Below are 20,003 nucleotides of genomic sequence, written 5' to 3' on the forward strand. Positions count from 1 at the left end.
GAATAGTAAAAGAAAATTTGTTTTATAATACAAAAAGTTTAAATTTAGCACAATTAAAAATCATGGTATGGTTTTTAATGCCATGTTGTATCAGAATGAAAGTTAAATTAAAGTTAACAAGTTATTCTTGCAGAGGCAATTCATATAACAAAAACATAAAAAATTGCATACTTTTAGGGTAACGTAAATAAAAAAAATTTAAGAGGCGTTAATATAATGCTGAAATTTAAGGGTTAATTGAGTGAATTAAGAAAAATAATTATTGTGTTTTGTTGGAACGGAAATTGCCGTCAGCCTCCTGGATTTATAAAAATTTGGAAAAGCTTGCAGTTTCACAAATATAAAATGCCGAAACTATGAATATTACAAATTTCGACTGGCAAGAACTTGAGAGGGGATGGAGTTGGAAAATTTTTTTTTCTAACGAAATAAACTGTTGATTAGTATCAAAAAGGTGTTAAAATTTCAGGCTTCTACATGCTGACGTCTAGAAGAAAAACAATACAAAAAATTAAAAAAAAACGAGAAAAAATAGAGTTGGACGTGTCAGCTCTGCGATACCAGTACGAAATTGTTATCCTATGTGCGACTAAGTATGCCATAGCTGACTATGGGACGGACTATGACCGTAAGTTGTCGTATAACTATATTATTGTATGAAAAATTTCAATAGCGTCTTTTCAATATTTTCTGAGATATGTCCAAAGCTAAATCGACGAAGAATTCGACGCTGATTAAAAACTTGAGTCTATTTCTGAGACCATTATTTCTTAACGTTGCAAACGGTAAGGTAAATTTAGTATACCCTTCGAGCATAAGTTCGTACTGTTATGAAAACAGATTTCAGATTTTTATAACTGTTTTTTGGATAATTTTAGAGGCCAATTTGTTTTTTTCAAGATCAACTATGATATACGGAGTTAAAATAAATCATCCTCTATCTTTATGTGTTTGTAAAATTTAAAAAAAAATTTGTGGGGCTATTACAATAAATAGTCAAAAATGGCTTTTTTAGATCTTTAGGTTCTAAGTTAGGCCTTTAAGGGAAATAAATTTTTAGTAAAGACCTATTCACATATAAAATTTCAGCCTTCTATTTTAACATGTTCACGGATAGGCGGATGGATAGATGGAAACTAATAACAATTTTTTTTTTGGAAAAATGCTAAGAAATTGTTTTTTATAAAAAGAAAATACATCAGAGGTGAGAATACAAACAATGCTGAAGTCTTTCAATGACTTCGTTTCATTGCAATTTTATTAGAAATTCGAATTTTCTACAATTTGATTTACGTCAATGTATAAAGTTCTCAATTATTTCTCAAAAACAATTTTCATATATAAAATATACACAAATACCATAAAAGTAAAATTAACAATATTATTAGTATATTATATTGTAATATATCCTTTTTTAAGAGCGATTATTATGTAGTTTAGAATGGCATAAATGTAGGGTTGAAATTATTCCCTAGCAACACATTAAATTAAAAGGAACGAGAAACAAAATGTTTCTTATATGTTTTTTTTTTTCTTTTTTTTTTCTTACATTTTATATTTGTTATGATTTTCTGTTTAACTTTTAAACATCCCAACACAAGACACTAATAAAATATCACACTTGTAGGTATTTAGAAAAAAAAAAATGTGTATAAAAGTATTCATCCTTATTTTTTCGTTTCAATAAATTTCATATACATATATATAAAAAATTAAGACGCAGTAGCTTCTAAGAATTTTATACTTTTATAAATTACTGATAAATTTATTTTAATATTTGTCTTCAAAAATCATTTCAACTTGCTTTCATTTGAATGGAACAATATTAACAATTAAAGCAATATAACTTTTCCATTTACCTTCATAGAGTGAATAGAAGTTGTGCTAATTTTAGCTTGTATCGTATTTGATTGAATCCATTTAAAATTTATGTTAGCTGGTGAATCAATAATAAATCATTAAGTAAAATTTCATTACCTTAACACAATATCACAATAAGGAGTGATCACAAGGCAATATGGTATTTTTATTGTAGTCCATTTGTTTTTTGAAAGGAGTGAGTCAAAAGGGTCAAAATTTTTTAAACGACATCCGAAAAGTTAGATTTTATAATATGTTTCTTAATATATTATTAATTAAAATTAATAATGGGACATTGTTTGAGTTGCGATCGTGCCAGGGCGATGAGTCGCCCAGCAAACTATCTTTGCAAAGGCTGCCGTGAGGGAAAAAAAGGAAACATCTCTCATCTTGCTACCCATTCGGCCACTGTAAATGCTATTGGACCTTATGCGGTATGGAAATAGAGAAGAAAAAGAAGAGGTCCAGCGGTACCACTCTGAATTATCTAAAACAAGCTAATCTATCATTAATTTCTTTAATAATAACAACTTTAAATCTGCAATTTGTGATTATTTATCTGAAAAATATTTTTCTAATGTAATCATATCACTTTTCCGTAACAGAAAATAAGTGAGAATTTGAAAACTTTGTGAATAAAAATTTCTAGACCTACTTTAACTGCAAGTCACTGTTATACAGACAAACATAAGAACATCTCATTTTCATTTCATACACAATATAAATTATTAGCATAAGTATATAACAAAAGTATAGTAATAGTAACATGGTTAGGTGGATGAGTGTGTTTTGATTGACGATTACCTTATCAGGAACTTTGCAAATTTTTCCTACATTTTTTTTCTATTCATATTTTGCCTTATTTTTCAACGTTTATCGTTATTTTTTTTTCATATATAATATATTTACAAGTTGTTGTAAATTTTAAGGATAATTTGAAAGAATCAAAATAAAGCAAAAAAGAAAAAAAAAACAACTTTCATAACCAGAAAAAACAAGCAAGAATAAAAAATAAGAAAAACCGTTAAAAAATCGCTTATAACGGCAAATGATATAAAGTTAGGCATTTGCATATGTACGATAAACATACAAACAAACCCACAACATTTGTTAAATTTAAAATGTGTCGTAATTCTTCAAAAAAAAAAAAAGAAAGCTAAAAACAAGAAAGGGATTATATGACAGCAAAAAGGAAAAAAATTTTTTTTTTTTACTAAAAAGTCTCCTCCAGTTTTTTATTTTATTCCATTTTTTTTTTTTTTTGACTTTGTGGAAAATTTTTGCAGATTTCCAAACATATATCATTAGACAAACTAGAGAAAAGTTTTTTTAGCCATATTTTGTTGAAAATAGAATTTTTTTTTTTTGCCAGAACTCATGAATAAAAGAATAAAAAAAAAGAAGAAAAACAGCAAAAAGAAAGCAAAAAAAAAATAAAATATTTTAAAGGTTGTTTGGCAGTTTTAAAACAAAATAAAAGTTTTCATATGCCCACCTCTTTCATTTTCCCATTTTTCTTTTTTTCATATCATCATTATTCCAATTTCTATTTGGCAGGCGGCCTAGTTTTGTAACAGTGGTTTTCAATCGAAAAATCTTCAAAAATACCTTATATTTTTCAGAACTTAATTACTTTAAGATGGTCATTATTTTATAAGGTTAAAAATACGGAAATTAATTTGACCTAATTTGACCATTGGAAAAATATCAAAACAGACAATCACATCAGGGAGGTGGAGGATATACTTAACGTACTCTGCGAGTATCACGCCCTAATGCGAAGGAGGAGACGCTTTTTTGATTATGTTAGTTTGACGGCTTGGAGAATTTGTTGAAGGCGCTTATTGATGAACTGCTAAACTTTTTCAAGAGACGTCAATTGACTTAGCGGGCAGAGATATGTTGTGGAGGGATGCTACTGGGACTTCTACCGGCCTAGTGTTAAGTGGTACAGTCCAGGGTGACACCTCCCCTCTCTAATTAACTAACTTATCACCAGTCTCATATTCACACAGAAAATTCAAGTTAAAAAAGTAGTCATATAATTCTGTTCATTTGCAGACTTAATTCACAATAATGAACTTATTTTTCCCCGACTTTTTAAAAAAATGAGCCTAAAATTATGCAAAATATAAAATTTTTTTTTTAATTAAATTACCTATTTTTCAAATATAAAAGTAATGATTCGTTTTTCACAAGATCCACTTTACACAAATATTCACAATTTTTAAAATATCTATCTAATTTCATCTTTACACTTACACCTTATGATTATATTATTATTCTTTATAATATTATGCCTGTCATGTTATACGTATTTTAAAATGTAGTTTATTCTATGATTACTGCGCTAAAGTTAATACAGCTACCTCTTGTAATTTTAATTTAGAAGGATCACTTTTATTCTTAAAATAGTCCACTTAAATTCAATGTTATTTTACTTATACATACTCTATATTTCTTATACTTGAGAATCACTTATATTTGTATAACTTTAACATAATAATAACATATAACCAGATATGAATTGAAGCCAAAGAATATATTATATAATATAATATTCCACAATTTCAACAAAATGGAGATGAATAAAAAAAAAAACAAAAAAAAAATAGAAAACAATAATAAAAGCAATGAAAAATTAAATATAAAATAAATTTGTTCTAAAATAACATAAAAAAAAAATAAAAATAAGAAAACAGAAAAAGAAAAAAAAACACTCGAAATGAAGCAGGAGGAATATAAATTAGAAAGCTAAAATAATAGGCAAAAAATAGCAAGTTAAAAAAAAGTAGAAAAAAAAAAAGTTTTGTATTAAATTAATTATTTCAGAAAACTTTCAAGAGTTAAACTTTGTAATTGAATTACCTGTTTTCATATTAATCACAGGTAAAAGTTTCCACTTTTTTTTATTATTTTTGTTTTTATTATTTTACTTTCTGTTATCTTCCTTTTACTGTTTTTATTATCATATAACTGGTTTTCTATATGTATAAAAATATGAAAGCTTCTATATAAAATAGGTATATATATAGAAATGAGATAGAAAATTAAACAAAATTATTTCCAGTCATTTGAAATAAACAAAATGGTGCTTTTTAAAAATTTTAATAGTGAAAACAATGAAAAATTATAATTTCTTTTTTTTCGCCATAAACCTTTAATTTTATTTTAATTTTAAACTGTTAAAAACAAAAGCAAAAAATAAAATACAAAAAAATTTTCTACTGAAGGTTAATTAAAAATTACTAAACACACATACTCTCGCATCTAGTTATAAAATATTATTTAACAAAGAAGAGAAAAAGTTTTTCTTTCTTTCGTAAAATTGAATGGAGAAAAAATTAATGAAAATTACTTTAAACTTGAAATTTTCAAAGAAAATGTTCTACAAACTTTTAATAGTTTAACTTAAAAAATACTAGAATGTGAATTTTAAAACGCTTTAAAATTCACTACATAAAAACTAAAAAGTTCGAGGGACAGCTTAAGTAGTTAGGTGAACATTATTTTATTATTTTCTATTATTAAAAAAAACATTGAGAAAAAGAAGAATTTATGAAACGAATTCTTCTTATCTCCGTAAAAATAGCGGAAGATGAGAAGAGTTTCCGAAAATTTGGATTTTTATTAAACGATTTCTCTCTCTCTCTCTCTCTTTCTATCTCTCATTTGACAGAACACTAAACTGAAGATTTTTAAATTGCAGTTCTGAATTCAGTGTTTCCAAATAGTAAGAAATTCCCCATTTTGAGGAAATTTTGAGGAATTGAAGGGTGTAGAGTATTTTTGTTTTGTTAAATTAGTAAATACGTATTTTATTTAAGTACAATGCTAGATGTATCGAATATATATAAAAAATTTCTTAAAAGGAAATTATATGAGAAAGAATAGGATTTGAAAAAGGAAAAATGGGAATTTTTGAAATAAGTATGATAAATTCAGCAAAAAAGAGTTGGCAACACTGATTCTGATTATTTTGGTTACTATAAAAAATTTTTGATATATAAAATTCTATGGTTTGCTAATTTAAGCGATAGTAAATAATTTCTAAGATAGTAAATGTAGTAATGGACAAAATTCAAATATACAAGAAATTGCAGCAATTAATATTTGAGAACATGTTATTCAAAATTTTATTTAAAGAGAATTTTAAAAATGTAAGAGATTAGAGTAAAATGTGTTATTGTCATGAATGTTATGATTCAATTCGAATAATAATTACTCATATATCACACTATACTATACTTTTGTCTTATTGTAAACGTTTAAGACCAGTAAAATAAGATTTAGTTGTTTTTTAATTCTTTCTAATGAAAAATAGAAAATTGTTCGTTTAATATAGCATTAACATTATAGTAGTCCTCGTATGTGAACATGTGAAATATCTGAAGAAAGATATTTACATGAATAACATCCTAAATTGGAAGAAAATCTTGTACATTATAAACATATAGTTTAAGAAAATTACTCAATTACTCTTATATAATAAATATGAAAAAGAAAACAAAATATTTGATATTTTTATTTAAGTTTTCTCATGCAAAATAAAATTGAAATCAATTTTTAATTTAAATATTTATTTTATTTTTTTTTTTAAATAGCTAATGCAAGAACACTGCCGCATCCACGACATAATAATAATGCATCACATATGTTCAATGATCATCGAACAAGAGATGATCAAATGTTAGTAACAAAAGGAACATATATTCCGTCCCCATCACCAGCACCACCAATGGATGGTTCCTATTATAATATGAATAGTGATCGTTATTTGTCGTATCCGCCAATGGTAAGTCAATAACGAAAATTTTCATTTTATTTTTTAATAGTTTTGTTTTTGAATTTTTTAATTTTAATAAAAATAAAAAAAAAATCAATCAACTCAAGGATTTAACAATTTTTTTTTATATATATATAATTTAATTTTGAACTTTTATTAAAAATAAGAATTTTTCATATAATGTAATCAAAGAAAACAAAAATTTAATTTTTAATTTATTCTGTTGGAAGAAATTTTTTTTTACCCATTTCCCATTTCTTTTTTATATATGAAATAATATTTGTAATATTTGAATTATTAATTTTTGGAAAGAAAAAAAAATAACAAAAATTTATTTTAACTGAGGGTGATTTTTCTTTAGAGATTGAAACGAAATAATTTACTATATCTATATACATTTGTATCCAAAATATTTCTAAGGATTAAAAAGTACCTCTTTTTTACCTTTTATTCCCTTTTATGATGCTACACTAATTTTTGCTCATATCATTTTTATTAAACTTATAAAAATATTAAAATCTGGAAAATTTTCACTACAGTGAATACAAAAAATATATTATGGGGAAAACTACAATATTTTATTGGCAAGTTTCTAACCATACACAAAGTTTTTAATTTTACAGAAAAAAAAATTGCTCTTTTAGTAATATTTTCATTGTAAAGAGTAACAGAAACTAAAAACTACAATATCAAAGGCAATGTACATAAATTGATAAGATTGCATTCAAGAGCAATATCAAATTTTTTATTACTGAATATAGTTTTGAATATTTAAACGGGCAATCTCATAATTTTAACGATTTTTTAAACAAAAATAACTTAATTTTAGTTAAATAGTTGTTGGAGTATGATCGATAGAGTCGATAAACCACAGCTAGCAGTTGATAGACTTTGAAAATTTTGCAATTTTGACAATATTTTCAAGATTATCGATATACGATTATTTTTCTTAGAGATGGATAATGTTAACTGAGTTCTGTTCCAAATAATTAATATGAAAATATGACAAGAAATGTGAGAAATTGAATAAAAGAATTGAACTTCGAAATTTTTTCACAGCTCAAAGACTCTTTTTATTTTAAGGATTTTTCAACAAAATGTAAAACATTTCATACACAAATTGAAAATAAAAGAACAAGAATTAATTTTCATAGTATGCAGCTACTTTAAAAAAATATAAAATCATTTTTTTTTTTTTAATTTGACTATTTATATTTTTATGCAATAAAAAGTTACCATTATTTTCTAAAAGAACGAATATTAAAAGTTTTTTTCTTCTATATAATGGTAGAAAAAAAAATAAGCGAGAAAATATGTGTAAAGAGTAAAACCGTGTATACAGAAGCATAAAATGCTACAGGGGCTTTTCACTTTTTTTTTTGAAGGTTTTCCAAAAAGGAAAAAAATTTTTTTTTTTGTTTATTTTTTTACTTATATTAGAATCAACTCATGCATGCTTATATATTTAATATTCTAATATAAATGTAAATAAAAAATATGCATATGTATGTACATAGTGATACAGATGTATAAGCTTGTGTAAATATATTTATATATGTATATATTGGGATAGTAAATATTGAAATGCGCAACGTTAAAATGTTTGATTTTGTGTTTTTCTTATTGAATTTTTTCTATTAATTTTAACGATTTTGTGTTTACATATATGTGCGTTATCACTATAAAATGATTATCAAACAAAAAAAAAAATAAAATGAAAAGAAAAATTGAATTTTTATAGTTTTTTTTAAAGTTAACATGTTCATTTCCTCCCTCTTCTCTTCGAATGACGTGTTTTTTCATTAACAATAAAAAAGAAAGCAAACAAAAAAAAATTAAAATATTACAGCGAAAAACACAATATCGTTCATAACATTCCTAATTTCTGCAAAATGAGCATTTCATATGCAATATATGCAACGATAACATTTAAAAAAAAACGGAAAACTGAAAATTTTGTTCATTCGATTGGCACAATTTTAAATTATAAACAAGTAAAAACGTTTCAATCGGAATAAGTCGATTGAATCATACCCTACACCATATTCGTTGATGCATGACAATTACTCGAATATGTGAAGCCGTTCTATAGAAACTACTGTAATATGTCTGACCTATAATTGGACACATGGCTGCCAAGTTTCATGGACCTGATTCTTTTTTATTTTTCTGAATATATAAAATTTACTATTAGAATTGTATAGCAGCAACCCGGACTGGTGCAGCCATCCCATTAAAATTTTAAAGAATATGTAAAATATAACTAAACACACGTACACAAAATTTCGTATTTATGCCTCTTATTAGGTATTTTTGAAATATTTAATATAAACTCTTTGAGTTGTATGGCAACTACCCAAACCCGTTGTCCAAATTGGTCCAATTACAATAGACACTATTTGGTACAAAAAAAAAACTTGTGAAAGTTTAGTTGTATTTACCTGACTCGTTTTTGAGTTATCGTGCAACCGAACGGACGGACGATCATATATAAATGAACGCAGAATTTTACGCTGGTCAAGAATATATATATATATATGTCCATAGCGGAGACGTAGATACTGGTTACGAACATCATACCAAATTTAATATAACCTTCACGAAGATGTTGGGTATATTAAAACAATTAGTTAAAAGTGTCAAACTGCAATTTTTCAATTTATTATTGAAGTTTCTTTGAATTCTTTAACTGTATCACAGTTCTCTTCTATTTACTCAACTTCACAAATAAATTAATTTAAAAAATGTTAAAAACAGTTCAACAACATTTTGTTATTTTCATTTTAAATGTTTAAAAATATTTTATTAAGGACTTATATATATTTGAAATCTGTATGAATTTGATAGGAAAATTTTAAGGTAATTAATACATAACATTTGAACAAATATGTCGAAAATTCCTTTGCCAAAAGAAAATAATAATAATTTCATATGGAAAATCGTATACAATATAAGCTTTCCAGAAGTGTTCAAGTCGAATTCAAAAATTTATAATTAATTGACATGTTCACTAATTTTCAAGAATAATAACAAAGCATTTCTCGAATTGAGTAGATTATGGTAAAACCGATATAAATTAAATTTTAAATATGAATTTATTCAATTTAGAATTGTTATGTGTAAGTGAATGCTTCAAACATCATCCTTGATTAAAAGGAAATATACATCACATATTTAGCAAGTTATATCTATTAGAAATCTTCTTGTGAACGTACTACTAGTAAATTCTATTTAATATATGAATCTTAAAAGTCTTAAAATACTTTTTCATTGTTTCTTAGAATGTAACCTTATAGTAGGGCAAAATAGTATTATTTACATATTACCAAATTTTTTTCCTTCCCTTTATTTTGTTAACATAGTTTCATATTTTGTAAACATCAATCAAATATTAAAATGTCATTAATATTTTTTGAAAAATACATAAAGTTTCGATTTAATTACAATTTATTATTTTACAATTATTATTAAAAATATCTACATATATACATACATATTAAAAAGAATATTTATTTATTCATGTAACTATATATAGGTTATGCATAATACATACAATATATGCATATATATATATATATATATATATATATATGTATATTAAGTTCAATAATTTATTTAAAATTCAAATTGTTTTAATTTTTTTCTAATTTCAGAATTTATTAATTATTTTAAATAAATAATAATATCAAATTTATATTAAATTCATATTATATGTACATATATGTACATATTTTTTATTATGGTTATGTACATATGTGTGTAATAATATATATGTAAAAATAAATACAACAATACATAAGTTCTTAAACCAATACCGATACAGATATATGAATTATTGAAGAGCATATTAACACATATTTCTTTATAATTTCAAATATAATGTAAAAGTAAATAAACCTTATACAAAATTTAAATAAAAATACAATTAATCGAATATTATTAGAATCCTTTTTAATTATCATCATATTCAATAATATTCTCCAATTGATCCCATTTCTTACTTCTTTTGTTTTCCTCATAATTCCATCTATAACAATGTTGAAGATTGAAAACTGGCCAAAGGGGACAGCCCTATACCGAACTCCCCGCGTTATTGTTATTGTCTAACTTAGTCTTACAATAAAATAAATGTAGAATTACATTTCGTTCTAATAATCAATAATATTATTAAAGATACGTCTTAATTCCTTATAACAGCTTACTTTCGATACTATTCGTTCAATTATGAGTTTCACTGCCATATTGACTTTGGCCAACTCTGCATAATTTTTTCATTATTATTATTTCTATATTCGTTACATTGGTAATTAAAATTGAAATATATATGTTTCATATAACATCAATATTTTTTATACTATTATAATAATATATAACTAGATAAAACATAATTCTATACTATAATATAATTTAGCATTAAAAACAATTGTTCATAACTATTATACTTTTTAAATTATACAAAATAACAACATAGTTTTGTTTTTTTTTTGTAAACCCAACATTATTTTTTTTTTTGTAAATTATATCTAATACCTCATACCTCATCATTTCCATTAACTTATTATTTTAGCATCCGTTCAACCATTCATTTATCATATTCATATCGTATGTTATACACATATAAAATGTTATATTACCAGTTTTTCAACAACAATTTCAAAATTAATTTAATTATTAAACTTTTTAAAAAATAAATAATGTTAAAATATAAAATATTATTTTTCAGCTTTTATTTTTATTGTGAAAAACTGAAAAAAAAATAAAAGCAAATAACAATACCTTAAATTAATAAAAATTAAAATGAAACTATTCTAATATCCTTAATTATCATCTCTCTCTATCTAACAAAAAAAACAACAACGCAACCACTGTCAGAGAGTGAGAGCAAAAAAAAAAAAAAAGTAATATTTTTGTGTTTTTCTTATTCTTGGCCTTTTTTAATTATACTAAAATAGTTTTTTTTATTTTTTTTTTTTTTTGTGCAATTTGATACTTGTATACTCTTTCATTCTCTTTTTCATAATGTCCACCCACACCCTTCCTGTATAACAAAATTATTATTATTTTGTTTTTTTTTTTTTGTTTTTTCTATTATTTTTATTTTATTACACAAAACATTTTAATTTATGACAGTTCTAATGTCACTATAATTCTTTTTAATGTCAAAAACAAAAAAAAAAAATTAAGAATTTTACAACCATTCTAAATATTCTAACACAACACTTTTTAAAATAAAACTAACAAAAAAAAAAAGAAAACTAAACGAAATATTTCAAAACTCTATTCAACTTTTGGAGAACATTTTTATCCTTAATATATTAAGTACCTATACCATATTTTATTCTACGATATAGCTCTATATAAAAATACTATTTCTGTTACAATCCTTAAAAAAAAAAATAATAAGTAATTTGCTATCAAGTAAAAACTTCATACTTGTATGCATGCGTTTATATAAAAATTGAGTTGTTTAATTAATATTTTTGAACTTTTATATCTGACACAAAATAACAAAATAAAAATAGAAAAGCATGAAAATTATAAATAAAATAAATAAACTATAAACTTTACTGTTATTCGAAACTATACCCCATAACACAACAAAAATACAAGACAAAAAAAAATATTAATGTTTTTAACCATTAACTGAAATTGTTAAAAAAAAATTTTTCGTTCACAATTTTATAGAGGAGCCTTATAACCTTTTCATATAAAAGAAATTGTTCAATTGTATTCCAATTGTACTTTTTGGGGTCTCAAGAATATAAAATTATAAATTTAAGAGTTTATTTTATTTCGCTATTGTTATTACGTCAAGGAATATAATAGAAATGTAATTAATTCACATTTATTACTTATACGATAAAACAATATATTTAATAATCACTATTCCATCAATTGTAAAACCTTTTTTGATTTTACCTACCCCCCTAACATTTTACGACTCATTATTATTATTTTATATTCCAACACAAATATTTTTGATGTGTGATCTCATATTTTAATAAACTAACTTAATAAATACCTCATATTTTGTTTAATTATGCCAAAATTAACAACATTGATAAGGTACTTTTGATAGAAATTTCGCCAGAAAATATTTTTAAATGAAATAATTTTAAAAAGAAATATGTAAAATCAGTTTAGAAATTGAAATTTAGTCAATTTATAACTAAAATTTTCATTTTTTACGATATTGCAATATTTTGAATAAAGAACTCCAAAACTTATTGAGATGCAAGCATAATAATATGATAAATTTGAATTTATAAAAAAAATTTTACCTATTCAAACTTAACTTTAGTTCACTTACTCTCAACTCTTTTAATCTATATTCAATTTAAAATTCCAAAAATTTATTAACAATAGTTGTGTATTTCTCTTTTAGTCTAAAGCTGGAAATTCCCAGTGAAAATAATTAACAGATTCAAAAAATGATTCCTAGCTTAAACTATAAGCAAGTTTTTTTTTCGGCTCAAGCAATTTATAATTACAACTTAAAATCGTCTATATGAGACAATGTTACCCCTATGTAGCCATACTGAGTTTATATCGTATTTTGTGGTTAGGTTTTCTTTTTTACTCTAATTTTTTTTACTTTAACTGTTATCTCATTCCATTAACTTTATTTTATAATGTGTTTTTTTTTTTTAGTTTTATAGTCGTTCTGTAAATTTGAAATGAATTACATTTCACCCGAAAGTTGTGTATTTAGTAATTCTATATTATAGCTAGACATCCTTTTTTTCTTTTCTAAATAATTAATAATATTCAAAGTTAAGTTTTTGTTGTTGTTTTAGTTTTTATTATATTTTTATTTTTTCTTTCTGTCTTGTACTGTTTTTTTTTTTTTTTTGTGTTTTAGATTTTTTATTTCAACTTTTAACTAATGACCATATTATATCCTTTTGTTTAGTCCTTTATATATTAATATCTTTTCTAGTCTATCGTCTGCATGTGCTGTTGTGCCATATATAAATTGATATTCTTATATATACAACTTTATATTATATTTACCTAAGTTTATATAAATGAAATAAATAAAAAATAATATATAAATATGAAACCGTTTTTAAAGAATAAATAAGCAGAAAAAAAAAATTAAATAAATAAAACAAAAAAAAAAGAACAAACTAAAAACTTATCAGAGAAAGTTGCTATCTATGAAAATATAGAAAAAAAAAATAATATTATAATCTAGAATAAAAGTTTCGTCGTGGCATACCATGAATATCAATATAATATGAGCAATATCAAACCAAAATTTAATGTGATCAGCACATAACCGACCGCAATACATGTTGTCTTGTTTGGTGAAAGTGATTACAGAATATTATAATAATGCGTTTTGAACACTTCTTTGCATTTTTAACGACATTAGTAAGCTTTTAGTAAACATTTTTAGAAAAATGTAAATTTGGCTCTTAGTAGAGTTTCGCTTTGTGCCATCTCAATATAGTGCTAAAAAGTTCAAAATCGGCTCCTAGTTCGCTTTCTAATCCCTGATTTTTCCAAAAAAAAATATAGATTAATTGTTTTAACATCTGGAATTTAAATATTAAATTTCAAGAAAAATGTTTGATTATTTCTCTTTATATACACAAAACTGTATGATCCGCCCGCAAAAAGGTGCAGTACCAGATGTGTGGAATAACCCAAAAGTTTATCAATCCGTAACATAGCCGAACTAAACTCATATATAAAATTTCATTAAAATTGATACAGCCGAACTTGAGATACAGGGATCTATACACAGACCGACAGATAGACCAACAGACAAAGCGATATCTCTCTAAAAATAGTTCATTTACGCTTTCCTATTATAGAGAAATCTCACCGAAAACTCGATATCCGAAATTTGGTAACATCATACAACTTTCCTTATTGTTTGCAATGCGGAAGGTAAAAAACGTACTGCTTCATTTTCTAGTTGAATTAATAAAAGAGGTACAGTGGAGTCGGTTTACCATGACATTTTTTTCTTACTCACAATTTAATGAGAATACTGTACTTTATGTAAAATATGGGCTGAACACAGCAATAAGCAGCAAAAGAAAATGTATAGCCAAAATTATTTGACAATGGAACGTATTTTGACTTTTTATTAAACGGCTTTCATCAGTAAAGTTATCAACCTTTGTCACAACAATAATTGCTAAAAAATTTTAAAATGTTAATTACAGAAGGCTCTACATATATAAGAGATTACATGAGGTTGTCTTGCTGAAAAACATAATAGAATTTTTGTTGAACCGATTCAAAATATGCGAGTACGATGACCCTTACAAGTGACCCTAAATTTTTGCAAGTTTAAAACTAGCCACTTAGTTTTAAATTTGTAAAAATTTTTCTTAAATCAAATTTTTTCATCAAAATAAATTTAAAAAAAAAAAAGAAAACTTTTCAATTGATAAAATTATTTTGATTTCACTTAATTTTGTATTCCGTTTCTTCTTTTTTTTTAATCCCATTCACACAAAAAACAAAACAAACAAACAAAATTCAAAATAGATAAAAAAGGAAGTGTTAATAAAATAAAATGTTAAGATGTACGTATAAAATGGAAACAAAATAGAAAAAAAAAAACAAATCCAAAAAATTCAGAAAAACTTAAAGTCAATTTAGGTCGAAACGATTAAATCTATTCGAACATTAATTTGAACTGAATGATATTTTAATAATAAAAATTTCATTCTTTAAATTCAAAATGTTCGAATTTTACTGTTTTATTTTCTTAAGTACATAAATATATGTATACATATTTATTGTACATCAATATACAGTTAAAATTCTGCTTATACTTAATCCATATACTTGTGGATTAAATTAATTTCGCATATATATATATATGCTTCCTTTGTATATAACATTTTGAAAATGTATTTGTATTTTTTGCGAAGAGCTCTAAGAGCTCATTGGTATATAACATCATATTATATAATACATAATATAAAATGATATCCAACTTTAGAACATTAAAAAGATACCCTGGAAGCTGTAAATCAAGATTCATTAAACTTAATCAAAAAAAAAAAAAAAAAGAGAAAATATAAAAACACGCACATAAAATTGGAAAAAAAAAGGAAAAAAAAATTGTATAAACTTTTATAAAAACTTCAATTTTATTTAAACTTAACATTGATCCTTAGGTCCTTTTAATCCTTTTTGTTTTTTTGTTTGTTTTTTTTTTTTTTATTTTTCTCCTCTATACTTTTGTATTGCTATTTTATATTATTCTTCTTTCTATTCGACTGTATAATGAAAAGTTTAAAAAAAAATTTATTTTTTTTTTTATTTTTGTTTTTGTGATATACTTTTATTATTTGAACGACGAGTCCTTTATTTTATTTTATAATATTTTTTATTTTTTGATTTCTTTTTTATTGTTATTATTTTTTGTATATACATCTAATACCTATGACCGTCTTTTATACTTCAATAAAGACGATATCCCCTTCAATATACTTTAATATTTCGTCTTTATCTTATACATATACATATATACCTTTGCCATTGCTACACTCTATAATACCAACAATATAATACCAATCAATATATTTATAAATGTGTGAGCAATTTGTATGAGAAACTATAAATGTATAACAGTTATATAAGAAACTGTTATATCTAATTTTATTTTCTACGTTATGATATTTTTATTGTTATTGAATTACATAGTAATATATAGATACGCGTATATATGCTATAGAATATATTTCTATATACCATTTATACATTCACATTATACAATATATTGATGTATTGATTGATTTATTAAGAAAAAAGGAAAACAAGTATAATAAAAGAAGAAAGAGCAAGAAGAAGAGAAAAAATTAATATACTTTTATAAAGAATTTACTTCTCATCATGTCCTGTTGTGTACCTATTCTATATATTATACTTAATGCGATAAAACACATATTTTCTCTTCTAAAAACAAACATATACATGATATTCTATATAATAGATATGTGTGTATGTATGTATATAAAATTTCTAATCGATTTTCTTCTCAATGATCTTCTCAATTTAAGTTTAAGTTTTTTTTCATTTCACATTTTCTTCTTTTGTTTTTTTTTCTGTGTTCCTTTATTTTCTTTTCTTTTTGATCCTTATTGTATAATGTAATACCGATTTATAATTTACCAATATGTACTTACCTCCGTTCATAGGTCAATAGCTTTAATCCTTGTTGTAACAATGTTATGTCTTGCTATTAACTTAATACTATCCATATTTTTTTTTTTTGTTTTCTAAATTTTTGTTCACCCGTATATGCTATATATATAAAGTTCAGCAAACAAGTTTTTAATATGCAGGTTCAACTCTGTACCTAAGAATACATACATTACATTATGTAATGTATAATATGTATAAATTATGTATGTATTATTTTGTCTATGAATATTGATAAGGTTTTTATAACAAATAACGTTCACATTATTGTTGACTATATCATTTATATTGTGCGTATATTATTACAATATAAAACGTATGAATAGTACTTATACTTAGTATTTATATATATACCTGTATATATATGTTCATTATATTGATTACGAGTATATATAAGATATAGAAAATCCGTTAAAGAAAAATTTATTACCATTCATCTAAAACTCTATTATTTTTTCTTTAGCTTTTTAACCCAATTTTTGTGTCCAGTTTTTAGTAGTTTTACTTTTTATTTTTTATCTACTCTCTATACAGTTTGGCTCCACATTTAATAGTGAAAAGATTTAAGTTTCTTTTTTTTTCTTTCTTCATATTTATTTTTATTATTATTCGATTATTTTTGTTTTTTTTTTGGTTTTTGTTATTATTATCCTAGTACACATCCAAGTTACTTAGACGTTTTAACAATATTCATATATGTATTTGTATTTTTGATAGTAAGATTACCGATTGTATTTTAATATTATAAGTGATTGGAAAAGAAATTTCAAAGAATAATGTAGAAATCAAAAAATTAACATTGTTGAAATTGAAATATTGCTCAACAATTAAGGCTTAGACACACATATTTTATTGATTGACTTTACTAAGATAAAAAAAAAAGTGTGCTTTAAATTCATGAAATTGTCAAGAATATGTACGTGTGTCTGCATTTACTTGCTATGTGAATATTGTATACTGCTTCCTCCGGTATTTTGTGGATTTATGATACGATGTTACAATAGTCGTATAATTAAATTTTAATTGTCTTCGAACATTAGGTATTAAGAAATTTAAAAATGCTAATTCGCCTTGCTTATTGACACTATATTTCTAACTTCCACGAATTTTAAACTGATCACCACGAACCTTAAAGTAATTTACATATATTTCTTCCCAACTATACGAGTACCTGTTTTGTCCAATATTTTTGCTATCAGTCTTTTACAAAATGACTTTTTTTTGTTATATTTGAATTTATAACAATTGACAACCCTTCTAACATCCATAAGGCTAGCTATACTCTACATTTACATATATAAAACTCCTTATTGTTATATACGACAGAAAGCCAAGAAAAACAAAAAAAAAACAAATGACTTGTATTCCATATGTTTTGACATCAAGTATAACGAATAACTTTCGATGGTTATCGATAACTTAAGCGTTCATAAATTTTAAATTCATTCAAAAAAAAAACCAAAAACAAATCAAGTAGAATAAAAAAAATAAAAGGATAAGATCAAATTCGTATTATAGAGTTCGATAGAAAGTGACTGGGCAAAAAAAAAGAAACAAAAAGAGTATAGAAAAAAAATTTAGATCTTTTTTGAACTTTTCTTATATGACAGAAAATTTTCCATCATCCATCCGTTTTTATTTATTTTTTTATTTACTTTTTCTTTTTCATTTATTATAAAAATTGAAAAAAATTTCTTCCCAAAATTTATTTGATGTCTAACAAAATAGAAATTTAAAATATTATATATTTAGTATATTATGTATATATACTCCTACTTTAGGTATATGAGAATAAATATGGGGAAAATATATGAGAAAAAATTCAATATAATATTGAATATAGTCCTTTCATTGTACATATACATAAATATGTAGGTCTAGTGATTGGACATGTAGGTATTCATATATTATATGGTATGGGTATATATAATATATGAATACCTACATAAATATATACATGCAGCATATAGTTATAAATATTATTTAAAGTTTTACAAAAATTTTTTTTGTTTTATCAGAATTTATTCAACATTTTAGAATTTACTTAAAGCTAACATGCAAACAAAATAAGAAAAAATGGTTGAATAAAAATTTTTACTATAATATTTCGATTATTGACTATAATTTAAGAATAAGAAAATTTATATTTGAATACTAACTTGTTTTTGCGAAGCACTTGTTAGTCTTCTCTCAGAATATTTTTGTATCATCTTTTGCATGCTAAAAATGGAAATAAGAAAAAAACTTTTTTAGTTTCTCTTCTTAGAAACGGTTTAAGAATAATTAAAATTTCTTTTTTTTTTTTTAAACGGCCTATCTGCTGCCATAAGATTTGCTATAAAAAATTTGTAAATTCGAAAAATAAAACTTCCGAAATCAGCCATAATTTTCCATAATTTTTAGTATGCTGTAATGCTTATTGATATTAAATGCTTACATAATGTTTTTAATTAAATTTTTATTAATTGTAAAAGACACAGCAAATAAAGTATATAAAGTCTTAAAGCCAATTTTTCAAAGTATATTTTTGTGCCATCGAAATTCTTCATTTAGAATCATAAAATTTATTTTGTCTCTTGGAATTCATTTTTATATACAATTTTTTAGAATTTTTAATTTTTGTCATAAAAAGAAAGAAAATTATATATAATAATAAAATTTATCTTGGCACAATTTTCATTTTTTTGTTTATTCTTAATGTCCTTCCTACTATTAACATTATCATTATACGATTTATTGAGCATTCCATTACAAATTAATTTTTGAATAAATTTTCATTACTTGCCCTTGTAAAAATTTCATTAGAAATATTTAAATAATTGAAAGTTGTAATTATTCTCTTTATCTAAACATTAATATAAGTTTACTAATTTATTGAACAAAAATATTGGATATGCAAAGATATTAAAAAATTTAATTATTATAAAATTATCTTAACCAAAAAAATCTTAATTCATATATTAGAAAATTAAAAAAAGGGAAAAATTAATTCATCTGCTCGTAGCAAATTAAATTTTAAAGTAAATTTTTCAGAAACTTGGTAACAATCTTAATAAGCCCAATGAATTAATATTCTTAAAAGAAAACCTCTTAGGCAGCACTTTAATTTTTCAAGGTCATTATAATTTTGTACCAAATCAATTAGACCACATCTCATAGATTTCATCGTACTGCGGGGTATAAA

General features: G+C 23.7%; 1 protein-coding gene across 1 annotated transcript in view; it reads left to right on the forward strand.

Annotated features, from left to right (window-relative positions):
- The window catches only part of LOC129606636 (nephrin), a 504,217-nt gene that overhangs the window by 467,738 nt on the left and 16,476 nt on the right, over positions 1-20,003 (forward strand). Inside the window, exon 19 of the mRNA XM_055517050.1 lies at positions 6,465-6,655. Within this exon, the coding sequence (XP_055373025.1) occupies positions 6,465-6,655 (191 nt within the window). The remainder of the gene's footprint in view (positions 1-6,464; positions 6,656-20,003) is intronic.

The sequence above is a fragment of the Condylostylus longicornis genome, unplaced genomic scaffold (assembly GCF_029603195.1).
Source record: "Condylostylus longicornis isolate FDR11 unplaced genomic scaffold, ASM2960319v2 ptg000020l, whole genome shotgun sequence".
Classification (NCBI taxonomy): Eukaryota; Metazoa; Arthropoda; class Insecta; order Diptera; family Dolichopodidae; genus Condylostylus; species Condylostylus longicornis.